Below are 16,497 nucleotides of genomic sequence, written 5' to 3'. Positions count from 1 at the left end.
ACACACACACACACACACACACACACACACACACAGGATACACGCAAGAAGCAGCACTGACAGTCTGCAGACACTTGTAAGCAATCCCCACTAACATGTTTAATTTCTGACACCTTCTAACGCAAGTAGTCACTTGTTCAAACACGACACGTACAGTACATAAACACACACACATGGGCGCAGTTAGCGTAACACATCTGCTTGTACAAGCTCTCCCATGTTCACTGATACAGTGTGTACACAACATTTGTGATGCTCGCAGACAGAAACAAACTGCAAACCCCGTCCTAAATCCTACCCACACAAATACATTCTTTTTTCCCTTGGCCTTTCTGCATTATAGATGAACCTTCAGCCAACCATCGCTATTGATCCACTCTCCTCCCCTCCTTGCCTCTATCCCTCTATCCCTCCATCATCGGGTATCTCTCCGCCACAGTGTCACTCACGGCTCGTTCACTCCTCTTCGTCTTGTCACGATGCCTCGTTGCCCTCCTCCTCCGCCTCCTCCTCTCCCTGTCCTTTCCTATAACTCTCCTCTATCTCTCCTCACACCTTTTCCCCCTTTCCCCCCCTCCTTCTCCCCTCTCTCCCCCTGTCAACTCATCACAGGAGTGGCTGGGAGTAAGACTAGCCGGTTAGTTTGATTGGCAGGTGGAACAGATAGGGGGCGGGGGAGTAGGAGGTGGCTGTCATGGCATGAACGTGCTTTAACGCGCAGCAGCGGAGTTGATTAAATTATAGATGGGAGAAAAGCGAGGAGTGCACAAAGTGCCGTGGTCAGGGGTTCAATTCCCACAGGGACCACCTAGGCTAGAAATCTTTGTACTGTATGTGTGATACATTCTGGGAGAATCCATCCACTAAACTGTGTATGATCTATACAGGACATATTCATGTTGTATGGTAATAAAGGGTTCTATGTAGTTTAAATGGCCCAAACAATGCAAGGCCTCAGGGTTCAGGTCCTGCTGGAATCACGATACACAGAGAGGCTTTAGATACAAGAAAGTGTATGCTGACTGGCAGAGGCTGTACGTAAAAAAACAAGGCTATATAGAAACTGTGAGATTGCTGTAAAAAATGACAAGAGAAGGAGGGGTGGTGAGGAAAAGAAAACAAGCCGACAGGAGAGGGAGAGGTAGAGGGGAGCGGAGAAACGCGTGGGCGGAGAGGAGACAGAAAGATTTGGTGACAAGCAGCGAATGACGAAGACAGAGAGAGGGAGTGCGAACAAGAGAAAGTGCTGTGTGTGTGTGTGTGTGTGTGTGTGTGTGTGTGTGTGTGTGTGTGTGTGTGTGTGTGGTGTGTGTGTCTGTGTCTGTGTCTGTGTTGTGTGTGTGTGTGTGTGTCTGTGTGTCTGTGTGTGTGTGTGTGTGTGTGTGTGTGTGTGTGTGTGTGTGTACTAGAGAGGGCGAGACCGTGGGAGCGTGCTCAGCTGTGTGCACCGCTGCTTGTGGATGAGCTAGTGTCCAATCATATCAGATACAGGTTGACCCTGCAGCTGTCACTCAAAACCCCATCACCGCGACAACACCTTTCCTCCGACACACCCAGCCACTCAGATCCCTCTCCTCCCTCCTTGGGCTGCCCCCCCCAATCAAACTCAGCAAACGTCACACTGTATTCAATGATACACACTTTTCTCTTTCCGTGGTCACATCCTGTCAGCTTCAAAAGAATAACTTACCATATCAAATTCCATACTGTGTTTCCTTGACGCCCGGCAGCAACAGAACAGAATGGAATTTGTGTTTTACCTTCTTTGTATATTTCACATATATTCAATCAGCATGGCCCAGGAGTGGTTGCATCACATTTCTGAGCTTGGAGTTATTTAACCAAGACTGTTTACCAAACACATTTACAGCTACAAAGCCCTGCAGAACTTTGACATCTTGCGTGCGGGCTTCCTTATGTGTGCACGGTCATGGCCACGGTTACAAGACAGCAGGTGACATGTAACAGGATTACAGTAATCTGTAACCTGTGAAAGTATAGGGCCGGCAATGTTCTACAGTATAATTCTCTTATCGTTAACAAATCCCCTGAAAGGACCAAGACCAATAATGTATCACTAATGAGTATTGCCTGTATAGCCAAAGTCTGATATAGTTTATTCTGTTATAGTGTTGTCCAAAACCACTACCAACACACCAAGGAGCCGCAGCATTGCACTCAGGGACCTGTTGCTTGTCACAAGGCTTTATTCTGAGTCAAATCCACACACGCTCTCCTGCTGCCGTAAATACTCCCTGGTGCACCAAATGTGTATTAATCCGCAGCTCAAAATAGTCCCCCCTACAAATGCACTATTTACACCTGGTTGAGTGACCTTTGCTAGTGCCCAGCTGCCCACCAACTGTTTAACACATCTGTAAACCTATGAACTATAATTTATTTGTTTTTGACCACGGAGGTGCAGCAACACATTTTATCCCCTTACAATGTTGAGGTGGGAAACAGCAGCATATTTACACATCGAGCAGACGCAGAGAGAATTAGCATTCATTTGCTTACTTTTAGCTTCTTTTTCTTCTTTCGTAGTGAAGCCGCAGACTTTGGATTTCTTTCGGCTGGGCAGGGAGTGGCATTGGGTTGATCAGAGTTTTATTTGCTGGAAAACAGCTGCCGGATTTGTCTTGAAACTACGCTGATGAGAGATGACTGAATCAAAACAGTGGTCTGTAAAACCAAAATGCTCTCTCTCTCTCTCTCTCTCTCTCTCTCTGCTGATATTGTTTTTTCATAAAGAATAAATTAGAGCAGCTTTAAACACATGTCCATTTTCTGTAGGAACCAACAAGCTTGGGACTGAGCGGCACTCACAGGGTCGTCAGAAAGCCATGGCAGGTCAATATAAAAATAACACCAGGTTTATCCTTTAATAATCTCTAACTGTACAAATACTGATCAGACAACATATACTTTAGGTATTTTTTAAGAGATGGATTACAGAGATTTTAGGCATTAACATAATTTAGCCAATCTTACATGAAAAACACCCAATAGCACATTCTTTACAGGGATAATGATTATAGCTGTGAGAAGGAGGGATGTGCAGAACCAAAGTACCCATAATTGCGTTAAAGTATGTCTTCAAGCATATCATAACTTGTGTGCAGTGTTTATTAATGCATGCATGCTAATTGAAGAGTTTCCACCAAAGCAGAGCTCGTAGCCAAAAATACAAACACCGATTTTAGACATGCATGCTGGGAAATTATCAGCTTGGTCAGACCAATCGCCTTTCTGCACTTAAACTAAGTACTTGCTGTATAACAGTGATTGACTTTTGAGCATTGTGTGCAATAACACTACACGATTTAAAGCCTTGTAAATGTGAAGTTAATTGATCAGTTAATTGCACATTATATAACATTTGGAGGCAGTGTAATACAACAGCTGATTCCATTTTATTGCAGGTAACCAGATGAACATGGTCAGGACACGCTTGTTTTGCCTCAAGACAGCTGGAGCTCTTGTTGGAATTTATATTCCTAAAATGACATATATTCGAAACTTGAAAGTTTTCAAATAATCCACCGTCTCCCAAGCACCAGCAGGTGTAAAGGAAGTGGACCATGTTTCTCATTAGCTTTCACTCAGTTTGAGAATTTTGCCCAGCAGCAACAACAGATAGAATTGTAGGTTTTTGCCTTTTTAGAAACATCCAACTGGATTTTTAAATATTGGTCTACAGAAGCTGGGTCTAGGAGATGAATTGCTCCTGCCTTTAACAGTTACTACAAGCACAAATAACCACCTGGAGTCCATCGTGAATTTACCGATTGCACCTTTCACCTGAGTTTTTTTCTCTTTCTTCACATTTCCAAGAGCATTTAATCAGTCCGACCCATTTGGGTCTGTCCCCGTCTCAGTCTCCCCCGTCATTCTAATTACTGTACAGCGCTTAAGGACTCGTACATTTACATAATTGATTCTTTTATCAAGACACGTCTCGCTATCTCTCTCATACGCGATCTGTTATGCAGAATGGATTTTTTTTTCTTTAACGCTGGCTGATTTGAAATGCTGATCTTTGTTCCGTTGTCTTCTTCTCCCTCCATCTTTTTTAATCACTTTCCTTCTTCAAGCTGTGGCACTCCTCCCAACCCCGTCCCCTCTTTCCATCATTTCCTTCATCCCTCCTTTTTTTTACTTTTACCATCTGCAGCAACAACTCCCCTCTCGCTCTCTCTTTCCATTGTTCATTCTCTCCTTCTCCCTCTGTCCCTTCTCTATTTTCTTGCTGTAATATCCATCTCTTTCTCTCATGCATTCTCACTTGCTCTCCTCCCCTGCTTTTATCTTTTCTTTTTTCCCATTTCTCCTCTTTTCATATCTACTTCGCCCTTGATTGTTTCATCTTTTCTCTTTGTCCTGCAGCACTTGTCAAAGCCCCCTTCTCCTCTCATCACTATAACCTCCCTTTGATTTTTACTTTGTGTTACTCTTTTTGTGTGAAAAACGTGCGGCGCACACAGTTCAACTCAGGACTCTCATTCTTTGTGTTTCTGTCTCTCTCCTGTTTCAACAGGCCCACCTCTTACAGGTGGGAGAAGAAGGATGGAGAGCTCCCCCCACTGGCCAAAGCCGACGGGGCTTTCTTGCGCTTCGAGATGCTCAACAAATCCGACAATGGCGTCTACCTCTGCGAAGCCAGCAACGGCATTGGAGACAGCGTGGGGGAGTACACCCTGCTGGTGCAAGGTAATAAGGAAAAGTAAAAAAAATAAAATTGGGGAAATAAAAAGTCAGAAATGGGATGTGTTGTGGGAAAGAGGGAGACTGATGTAGAGAAAGAGTTGGGATGTCTTCTTCTTTTACTTTTTTCTTCATCACGTTTCTTTATTTCTGTCATTTGTTGTGGCTATTTGCCTGTACTTCTTCCACCGTTTTTCTCTTCTGATTTTCTTTCGTTTCTTTCCTCCTGTGTTTCTTTGTTGTTTTATTTTATTTTTTCTCATCCAAACCGCGCCACCATGACCGACGCCACCGCCTACCATCCAACCGCTTTCGCTCGTTCTTGCGCTTCTTTCCCTTTCGCTTTGATGTGTCCCGTTCGTTCGATTCCATGGCCATTTTTGCACTTTGCTTACTCATTCCCACTCCTCCTGCGCTTCATCTTCCTCCTCGTCCTCTCCGTCCTCCTCCCTCCCAAGGCCTCATGGACCCAGACTCCCCAGACACCACCTTATCCTTCCTTGGCTCTCCATCCTCCCCCCTCCCACCCTCCTCTGCCCCTGACGTTTTCTCTGGCTCTGGCTCTGATCCCACTTACTCCTCCTCCCACCCTTCTCTCCTCGCCTCCACCTCCTCCCCCGAGTCTTTCCTAGACTCCTCACCTTCCCCCACCCCCTCCGTGGCTGACGTGTCGACCACCGTCTCTGAATTCTCCACCACCAGCCTCTCCAACGCCCTCTTCCCCGACCTGCCACTCTCTCCCTCCTCCTCCCTCACTCCTCCTCCCTCCTCCGCAAGCATCGCTCCCTCCAATGCCAACCCCTCCCCCGCCTCCTCCCTCACTCCCTCAGTTTCCGTCCAGCTGAATGGAGTTTACACTTTCACAGGTAAAACCATCTAAGCTACACTTGCGCACACACACACACACACACACACACACACACACACACACACACACACTTGCAAACAAGAGAGATGCAAGAGGCTTAGTAATGGAGTGGAAAACAAACACCACTCAAGTTACTTCTTTGCTATTTCTTTTTTCTTCCTCAATACACAAACTTTGCTTGCATTGTGGAGCAGTCAAGGATACTGGGAGCTGGTTTTACATGCACACACACACACACACACACACACACACACACGCGTGCAAACATTATACTGAAAGCTGACAGCAAGACAATCATTTAAGAAACACAAGGAAGGAAATGGCATTTGTGTGGCCCTTTCACAGCTGTTTCATGTTTTTTTTTTCTTGTTTTCCTCTTTCCTCCTGTTGATAATCCCTAACCCCACCCCAAACCCCCCAACACACACTCCTCCACTCATCTATCCAACCAACCATCCATCCATTCATCAATCTAAACATCCAACAATCCATCTACTCATCCACTTGAGAAGATGCTGCAGACAACATTGCAGGTATAACTTTTCCACCAGTCACCTGTTGTTCTAAATTTTTCGTCCACTTGTCTGTCTGTCTGTCTGTCCATCTGTAGGTCTGACTGTGTGTAGCTCTGTCTGTTTTTGCCTGTCTGTCACTCTTGAATAAAAACCCAGTCTGGGGACACTTTGAACCTCAGAGTGGAGTGCAATGAATAGTTCATACTCTTGCCCATGTAATGCTTTGTTGTTGCCCATACATGCACATATACAGGTTCAAAGCTCACACACACACACGCACGCACGCATGCACGCATGCACGCACGCACGCACGCACACACACACACACACACACATATTGACTCCAGCAGCATTCACACCAGGCACTAACATCTATCTCACAAAGACACACTCACAAGCATGACCTCTTAAGTGGTACAAGTTCCACGTCCTCTGTGTGGTTTTCTCTGTGTGTTTGTGTTTTTGTGTGTGTGTGTTGGGGAGTGGGGGGGTGTGTTCTCGAGGTGTTCTTGGGTCTTGTCTGCTTTCCTTTGATGCTGACAGCAGGATTTATGGGCTCATTCCTAGTCTCGCCTCGTCAGCATGCCCCTCTCACCTCTACGCCGGCCAGTGCATTCCACTTTCTGTGTGTGTGTGTGTGTGTGTGTGTGTGTCATTCTGACTGGTGCTCAAGTCTCTTCTCCCCCGTCTTCTCCCTGTTCTCTATCGGCGGTTGGCCTCTGGCCGGCTGTTTCCACACCCTTCACTTCTCTAACTGGCTGAAATGGGACTTTTTTGGCTGTGAACTGCCCGTTCCCCCCCCATCATTTGGTGTCCCAGCTGGTTGTAACGTCTTCCTTCTTTTTTTATACTTTCAGTTTTGTCAGTTTTTATATTTCTGGTGGTCAGTGGCTGTTGCTGTGCCTTTATCTCTCGCTCCTGTTCTTTTTGTGTATGTACTGTATATATGACCTATTCCTGCCCTCCACATTGGTTTGACCCCTTAAACATTCACCGAGTGCAAGTCAGTTTTTCCAACGCCATTTCCTTTTTACGCCTCCATTATTTGTTGTTGTTTTGTTTTTTTAAGCTGTGTTATTTTTTTGGGATTGAGAAGTGCTACTTTCGATCTGAGTGACTTTCAAAATGACACCCAGTGTCTTTTCCGGTCTAAAAAGTCAGGCGAAAAAAATGATATATCAAATTATTTCTGCGCAGATTGTTTCCTTCTCTGAGGGGCAAGTAGCTAAGGTGGCTGAAGCAGGGCAATCTCTGCTGTTGGGTGAAAATGCATAAAGTAAAGGGCAGTGCAATGTTAATAAATGTTTTAAGTACATCTTAAGCATGCCCTTTTATATACTAGGCATACTATTCTAGGCGCAGCCTGTGTTCCCACAAGGTTATTATAAGTGATTGGGACTTGGTGTGTAAACTGCTCAGTCCTGTTGCATGTTAGTCACGAACCATTTTTAATGGCGGGTGACATGGTGGCCTCTTTTCTTTCGCCTGGCTTTTTGTCATATCCTTGTCTTTGTCTTCTGAAGGTTTGCTGCTGTGTCTGGATATTATATATTAACAAGTCTTCTCCGCTCCCCTGTTCTTTTCTTTTTTCTCTGTCACTCACCCCATTATTCTCTCTCGCTCGCTCTTTCTCTCTCTCTCTCTCACTCTATTTCTGCTGCCTTTCATCATCTGTCTCCCGTTTCCACCAATATTCATACGCAACCCCTCTCTGCTCTCAATCTCTGTCTCTCTATACCTCTCTCCCCTTGTTTCTCCCTCTCTCTACCTCGTTTTCTGTCGCTCTTTGTCACTCAACCAATCTTCCTTTCCCTCTCTCTCTCATTATGTCTCCAATCTTATCTTTACTACATGCTCCTCTCCTCTCCTCTCTTCTCCTCTCCTCTCCATCCCACCATCCTCTCCTTAAGACCCCACAGCCATGTCAACGTCTTCGGGGGTGGACCACGCCGTGATCGGAGGGGTGGTTGCTGTAATCGTCTTCATCCTGCTCTGCCTCCTCATCGTCCTGGGCAGATACCTCATCAGACACAAAGGTCACCTGCTCACACAGACACACAAACACACACAGACACATGCATGCATGCATCATGCATGAGCGTGCATAGAGATACACTTGCATAAATATGGAAACATGTGTACCAAGACTGGCTCTCGCAAACATGCATATGCAAATGCAGGGACACACAGAAATGCAAATGGGTTCATACCTAAATATGGCTTCTAAGCATAAACCCCACTTGTTCTACTCTCAATGCAGGAAATGAATGAATGACAATAAGTGAATATTTATTCATTGCCTTTTAATACATTTTTGTTAACACAACTTCCTGTGAGATTAGATGTCATGACATCAGCGATATTTCAGCGGCATATTTTATATGGTCAAATACGGAGATTAAAAATGTGGTATAAATGTAATTGCTTTCTGGCCGTGATGTTAGTTAGTTACTCTGTTGCTCATGTGCTCTGTGAAACAGTGTTTCTTTGTCTTTCTTCACACTTTTATTCAGGTCTAAAAACACAATATTTTCACACATACACAAATAGGACAAAGTAAATTCAAATGTCTGAACTCCAGCAGGCAACTGGTAAAATTTAAATGATACTAGGCCCATTTCAGCCCCCCAGGTGGTGCAGTTGATAAACACTTGCCCAGCCTCCAGCTGCTCCAGAATATTGAAGACAGTCACTTGGTGGCCAGTGTTCAGAGATGCGAGGTCCGTGAGGGAGCATGTCCGTGTCACTGCAGTGCTGACCCCCTCTGGTTGGGTAAAGCACCTGTACACATAAGGGTGGGATCTGGGGGGTGATAGTGTGAATTAGGGCGGGAAAAAGAAAATTGTATAATATGACCAAATAGCTCAATGTTGATATTGCGACGATATTGTAGGGATGACAATTGGAACTTTCACAAAATATTACAGAGTGAGATTTTAGATAAATAATCATTAGTATTGTGGATATAATGACTGTGGATTAAGGTAAAAAATAATAGAACAGCAAGAAAAAGCTTGTTCTTACATGTTCTAAATTTTCAGATCTTGTATATTTAAAAACTTTAGAAATACTTTTTGAAGTTGTTAACAATAGCCTTCATTTTTTTTCATTTCATTTAAATTAAGATAAGGTAATTATAATTTAAGACGGTTCTCTATGAAACTGGTAACTTGAGGACTAATATCTTATATGTGTTTAAATTTTGGGGGTTAAATTATGGAATGAACTTAATGATGAGTTGAAAATGTGTGTAAGTCTCTGTTGAGCTTCAAAAAAGCTTTAAAATCTAAAATAACTAGGGGTATGAAGTAATTTGATTGAAATGTAAACTGACTAGGATTGTATTTAGTTTTGTTCTGGGTAATTTTATGGGTATTATAGGATAGGCCAAAATAAGCCTTGGCTTCTGCTTATTCTGCATTTTAACCAAAATTAAATTATTCATCATCATCATCATCTTGTTAGTTCAGAAGATGACTTCACTTCACTGTTATGCACCCCTTAAAACCAGGAAAAGACAAACTTATAAAGATGTCATATGAGGATATCCAAAATCTAAGACACATTTGAGTCTTATATCACGACATTGATATAATATGGATACATTGCCCAGCCCTATGTGTGAAGCTCCTCATTGTCTGCTGACAGCAGCTGTAGTGTTTGCGGGCCAGCAGAGAAGTGAGCAATTACACTGACTGCAGTACATGAACATTGGTCATTGCCTGTCATTTCCTTGGTGTGAGAGTGAATGCAGATAGTTTTTACTGAAGCACAAGAGCAACAGATGAAACGACTCACAGAATGTGCACTTTTAATGCACAGTGTATTGGCCAAAAAGCTGGATGTCCTAAGTTTAAATCCCTCTAAAAGTAGGTTGACAAAATGAGCTCAGCTCAAGTTCCACCAGCTAGCCTTTACCAGAGCTTTCAAAGACACCTCTCGGTCTTCATCAGCTCCTGTAATGGCGTTTGTATGGGAATGTGGTCACGTTCTAACAGGTGTATGGGGAAGATAATAACCCCAACTTTGTTCAATGATGCTTTTTGACTTTTGTTTCTTTTTTGCCACCATTAATCTTATCTTTTATATCAATGTTAAAGATGGAGCAGGTCAGCCACAGACATGATGAAGTAATAAAGAAGTAATGTTTAGTTCATCATGATTACAACACTCCAATTCAATTCAATTTTTTAGGCTTAGACACTTGAACAACAGATTAACCAAAGAAGAAGACATGAACATCATCAATAAATCAGAACTCATGATGATTGAAATACCTTAATTGATGCATTAATTCACGTATTGTTCCTGCATTAAGTCATGCATGAGATACTATTAATCCTACTTTCTAATTACTGATAGTTCGTCAAGTACTACATTATTGAATTTGTGCTTTGTGATGCATGAAGTTATGCGTGAATTCATGATACATCTTGTACCCTAATCATAAACTGTTGCAAAACAGTGGTTATATGCAACCAAGATGTCAAAAAATGTTCACTTTTCAACTGAAAATAGCTTTTAAAGTAGACCTTGAGATGTCCTTGGGAAAAAAACTATTTGACTTTAACTGACTTTTGCCTTAGCCCTGACCCATCATAACCAAAATAAAACTCCACATAAAACCTCCAAAGAAAAACACCTTTTTTTTATTATTTTGACTTTGTGTCTTGTACTGTGTCCACATCCTAAAGAAACCTTTATTACATAGTATTTCAACCATATTAAAGGCAAAAAACTGTTATCAAAAGCACCTGCGGTGATCATTTGGACATCATATTGGAACATCTAGCCACTCCACTGTTTATAACAGTCTCTGGACCTTTGTCATTTTACCGTTCCAGTGACTTTTACTGCCTCAGCAATCTTATTTCCTCCCTTATGTCTCTCTCTCTCTCTCTCTCTCTCTCTCTCTCTCTCTCTCTCTCTCTCACCCTCACCATCTCTGTCTCTTGTTCTCTCCCACAGGAACGTATCTGACCCACGAGGCCAAGGGCTCGGACGACGCCCCCGATGCGGACACGGCCATCATCAACGCAGAGGGAGGCCACTCCGGAGCAGAGGATAAGAAGGAGTACTTCATCTAGACAGAGGGGGCGGGAGCGGTGGAGGAAAAGGAGGGAAAGCTGGAGGACGTGGATTAGAGGAGAGGGGAGGAGCGAAGGGGAAAGAAACCTCCATTTGTTTTCACGACGCTTCAGTTCTTCACTCGTTTGGAAGGGATGATGGGAGGGGAGGGGACGGGAGGGAAAGAACTGCAGTTGGGATAAAGCGATGAGTTGAGCTTCAACTGGTACTACCCTCTTTGCATTGATACAGGGAAGTGGGATTTTTGCACTGACACACAGACGAACTGAAGACACACACACACACACACACACACACACACACACACGTACACACAGACACATATGTACATGAGTCAGTCTTGAGGAAAACTCTTCTCACACAGACTTAATTGCTCGTAGATGTTCCGATTAACAAGCGCGGGCCTCCTGCTGTACTAACACGTCTGAATTATCTCTGAATGACACAATAACACCTTTTTACACAAACATCGTACTTCTAACTGTCAGCGCCTTCCGAAAAGCTAAATTGTAACTCACATTCCGGCATCCCGAGCTCTGATACTTCACTTCTCACACCTCGCCCAACCTGTCTCCTTCAACATCTCAACCAAAACCATCGGCTCTGCCTCTTCACGTCTCTGTCCTCATTCTCTCCATCTGACAAGGTGGTATCCCTCTGCAAACAACCTACTGGTGGAGGCATCCATCCAAGGCAAATTATTACTGACAAACCTAATCTCCCTCTCTCTCACAGTTTAATCTTTTTACGCCATCAAACCTTCTTCCCGCGTCCTCTCAAACCCGGGTTCAAGCCGTTGAGTTTCCCACAATGCAGCACCACGACATACAGCACTCATGCAAACATAGCATTCCCGCCTTGCGCTACCAAGCCGAGGGGCTCCAGTATACATATATAAATATATATATATAGAATTATATAGCATTCTTTTTACATGACGGAAAATCTTTGGTGTGCTGTATATACTCGATCTCTCTCTGTCCTCTCTCTGCCTTCTCTTCTTCTTCTATCCCTCTTCTCTTTCTCTACATATCCCTCTCTCCTGTATCTCATACAGTCTGTTACTGCATTACAGTAACTTATATACTCAAAAAAAAAGCCTGCCTGTTTTTTATTACATGCGTGGAAATGCAGAGTCAAAACTATCAATATCTGGGGAAAAAGTATTAAAAATAACGACATTGATGTTGCGATGAAAACTAACCTTAATTGCAAATATTTGTATGAGGAACATTGTCCTTCTCCTTTTTTTTTTAATTCCTTTTGGTTTCGGGGATTAATGGGAGATTTTCTCTCGTCAGTGTCTCAGTGTGGTACTGTCAGTGTTAACGGTTTACAGTGTCTGTCCAGGAGTCCGTACATCCATTTTTTTCCCGAGTTGTATTTTGATTTTGAGGTTTAACATTTTGATGCTATATTTCTTCACCTTTTTTTCGTCTGTGTGCCACATTTAGTATCTGCTCCCAAACACTAAACTGTAGCAAAACCTCTGTAGAATGCAGCAGCTTTCGAAAAGGTGTCAAAGTGAAAAAGTATTTTGTTCGAGCCTTCCTGGAGTATCACTGCCCGGCACATGTGGACCGCTGGGCTTTTCTTTCCACTCCGCCCTCTCTGAACATCCATCCTGCTCCCTGCAGCAGACTGCTTGTCTTTCCGAGTCCACCTGGCACTAAAGTCATTTAGTAGTGACATCATAACTTCCTTTTAAGAAGCGGGCACGCTCGCTGCTTGAAAATGCTTGCTTGCTTACCACTACGGGGCTGAACAGGATTGCCTACATGCATTAAGACAAACTTCCTGGCAAAAAAACAACCCTTCCTGTTATTGTTTCTTTCTGTGTGTGTGTGTATGTGTGTGTTATTGCAAGCAGGAATCTTATGCTAGCTTAGCAAAAGGTTCCCATAAATGAACAGTGTTTTATTAAGGTTGGGAGTTCGCATTGGAGCTGGCAAGCTCCACTTGGCCCGGCCCGGTCGTGGAAATTGATTGCAATCTAAATAAGAGGCTCTGGGCTCCAAACGGTACACACGCCAAGGTTTGGCGTTGGTGGGCAGAGTGCCCGAGCGGGAGTCTGGGCTCCACTTACACTGAAGAAAGTCATTATTGAACGTAAAGGTCTTTTTACTTTCTCTCTCTCCCCCCCCTGCTCCACTCGTCCATTTCGTTTAATTCTTTAATCAGTCATCTCGTCTGCGTCCTGATCCACCTTCACCCGGTCTCTCCTCCCCTCATCCCTTCTTCCCCCTCCATGCTTTCTCTGTCTCATTCGGTCCTAGACGTACAGTAGAAGTAGCGTCTCTCGGTTTCCTGGCGTGCACCGATGGCTCTCTGCAGCCCTTTTTGGGCTGAGTGTTAGGAGAGGAATCCATTTGCTGTTGTCAGTCCTACCCTTAGACAGTGATGTCTGTGATAGTTTTTTTGTACACCCTTTTTTGGGAACGTTCAGGGATTGTGCTTTTCGTACCTTTCCCCACATTGTCGTTTTAACCGCAACCTAGCTAGCTGCTTTGACAGAAAGTGGCCCAGCTGGTGTGTCTTTAAGCTAGCTATACTACAAAAGGGACCTGAAACAGGGTCATCTGCTGTTTTTCTTTTCTTTCGTGGAATCTCGGTTTGTTATTTGGGGTGGCGCTGTAGTAAACTTGGCTCAAACAGTGCTCCTTTGGAGACTGCTCTTACATGCACCAGAAAACTTTAAACGAACCAAGATGAATATTTCGAAAAACTCAAACCGTTGCTTGTCCCATGTTTGCTCTGCAATACTCTTCAGCTTTACACAGTATTCATGTCTGCAGACCAGAGGATGGCTTTGTCTCGCGGAGCTTAGTGAAGAGAAACCTTTGATTTGTACTTAACCCTAGTCCAATTCTGCTGTGTGAACAGAGAAAAGGAACACCGGCCTCATACTCAATAAAGTGTAGTGTCTTTCAAAAACTACTGGACCTGTATTTGCCTGTAATTTATCGTCCTGTCCTTCGTGTTAGTTAATGTGCTAGCATGTAGCTTGCATGAGAAAAAGGTTGGAAATGTAGATAGTGTTGGAGATGAGAAGTGCCGACGAGAATCTCTCCGGAGACGAGAGCGGCGGCCTGCTGTCCTCTGATCTGCAAACATACGGCGCGTCCCAGTTCAACCCGCCTGTACCTCCTTAACACAGCAGTCCCCTGGATGCACTGGAAAAAAGGCCACGCAATGAACACAAGGCGGTGCTTTTTGCTTGCAATAAGTTAAAAAAATCTGCCAATGGAACAAGTGGAAATTCACTCGATAAGATTTCTTGAAATAAAATGAAAGAAGATGATATTCAAACAAGATGATTCATCTTTTACAAATAACACAGCGGCTTAAAAACTGAAAGAGATGTCGAAAAAGCTTTTTTCATCTGAGTCTGACTCATAACGAGATGTCTTCATCATTCTTTCATTAAACAAGATATCTAAGATGCATCGTCTAAAACAAAGTCCCCACGTCTCACTGAAATATCACTCGTTAAATGATTGTCTTTTTTTAAGTGTTGTTAGATATTTTGACTAGAAATTAGATGAATTTACTTGTTTTTTTTGCAGTGTAACTGATGAATTAGGACTTATTCCGCTTTCCCCCCCCAACACTGTTGCGTTAAACCTATGTAGGGGTACGATAGCGTTGAATTGGGACGTGCAGTCAGTCCCGTTCATATTTCATTGCATCGATGCAGTAATGACTAGCTGTCACCAGATGCCAGCAAACAGCAGCATCTCTTTACCCCCCCCCCCATTCCACTCTCATCAACTCCTCCTCAGGCAGTTGCACACTCGCTGCCAGTCATTGCTTTGTTTTGGTAGTAAAAACAAATATTGATTTTTAAATTATGTTTTGTAAAAGGTGTGCATACTCTTCAAAGTTTTACTTTCAGTTGAAGTGTTAATCATTTTCTTTTCTCTTCTTTTCAATTAGATTTTCCAAAGCTTGGAGGTTAGAAATTTTTTTTTTCTTCTGTATTTTATTGTTTCAACAACCCTTTTTCTACAATTTCTTGTATATAGTGTTGCCTTTACTGGATACTCTTACAGGCGCACCCAATACACACTTTGCACACACATCCACACACATATCTGGATATGCACGGCAGGCATGCGATCTGTGTATTTGTACATATGTGTGTGTTTGTGTATGAGTGTGAGGCGTGTAGTAATTGACCCAAGCAGACTCCGGAGACACTCTTATGTGTTGCATTCACACACAAAAAATGTTCTTATTTGGATGAATAAAACAACTTCCTTGTTTTCAGACTTATTATTTTGGGTGACAAGTCTTCCTTTTGAATAAATATCCATATCACATGAGAACAGTGCTGTCATGTATGTTCATTTGTACTATGGCTGATGATGTCATCAAGGCGAGACCCAACCGCATGCTGTGGTGGGTTTGCATCTGTTGGATGTTCATACAGTATTTGTTTTGTTTTTTTGTCAAAATACCAGTTCAGTTGTTGACTTCAATAAACATGCATTTGGGTTAATTTCACCTGTCTTGTCATTGGTTCTTCCTCTTCAGAAACTTTCAAAATCAGATCAAATAGGAAAATGTTCCTCCAGAGAGTGATCTGTTTTCTGCTAGTCTGGATCAACGACATGTCAGTACCAGGATCATCGCAGATGTTCCGTGTGTTGTCGTTACCTAACTCTCTTAGGACCAACAACAGACTTCCAGCTGGTGAGCTACACGCTGAAAAAAGTTGAAGAAATGTTGGACTGTGTAACAAGGTCTGCTTGGTTCTTGGGGAAGGATTGTAAAGATTAACAGAGAATACGTTTATGGCATTTCCTCTCTAACTGGGATGTTTTGGGATTGCTGTGGACGAAGTACACACGGAGATACACTGATAAGGGCTAATGAGGTAAGTATCAGCTAATTTAAATATCTCACGCTACAGTAATGTGTGAACAGTTAACTTCATTTAATATTGGATGTGGCGTTTTTCTTTTGCGGGGTGTATATCTTTCACCAAAACAAGTTCCTGCAACTACCAATGCTGCGTCCAGAGCTTGGCTTAGTGCTCAGTGGTAGAGCGGTTGCATGCCAATCTGAAGGTTGGTGGTTCAATCCCTGGCCCTGCAGTCCCATGTCGATGTGTCCTTGGGCAAGACGCTGAACCCTGAGTTGCAGTGTCTTGTGTGTGAGTGTAAATGAGTGTGAGAGTGATGCACAGGTGGCACCTTGTACGACAGTCACAGTGTGTGCATGGTGAATGTATCCTGTATGATGTAAAAAGCGCTTTGAGTAGTTGTTAAGACTAGAAAAGCGCTATATGAATACAACACATTTACATTTAAAGAA

General features: G+C 43.3%; 1 protein-coding gene across 8 annotated transcripts in view; it reads left to right on the top strand.

Annotated features, from left to right (window-relative positions):
* Positions 1–15,682, top strand: part of cadm3 (cell adhesion molecule 3) — a 94,639-nt gene extending 78,957 nt beyond the window's left edge. For 2 of the 8 annotated variants that reach the window (XM_032530755.1, XM_032530763.1), the window contains exons 8-12: positions 4,541–4,713; positions 5,166–5,573; positions 6,088–6,108; positions 8,001–8,126; positions 11,059–15,682. In XM_032530755.1, the coding sequence (XP_032386646.1) occupies positions 4,541–4,713; positions 5,166–5,573; positions 6,088–6,108; positions 8,001–8,126; positions 11,059–11,177 (847 nt within the window). In that variant the 3' untranslated portion in view covers positions 11,178–15,682. Of the gene's footprint in view, positions 1–4,540; positions 4,714–5,165; positions 5,574–5,769; positions 6,051–6,087; positions 6,109–8,000; positions 8,127–11,058 lie in introns of those variants that run through there. The other 6 variants (XM_032530756.1, XM_032530760.1, XM_032530759.1 and 3 more) reach the window with 6 other exon arrangements.
* Positions 15,683–16,497: the final 815 nt, after the last annotated feature.

This window comes from Etheostoma spectabile, chromosome 12 (assembly GCF_008692095.1).
Source record: "Etheostoma spectabile isolate EspeVRDwgs_2016 chromosome 12, UIUC_Espe_1.0, whole genome shotgun sequence".
Lineage (NCBI taxonomy): Eukaryota > Metazoa > Chordata > Actinopteri > Perciformes > Percidae > Etheostoma > Etheostoma spectabile.
The sequence above is the reverse complement of the archived record's forward strand: the minus strand, read 5'-3'. Positions and strand labels throughout refer to the sequence as shown.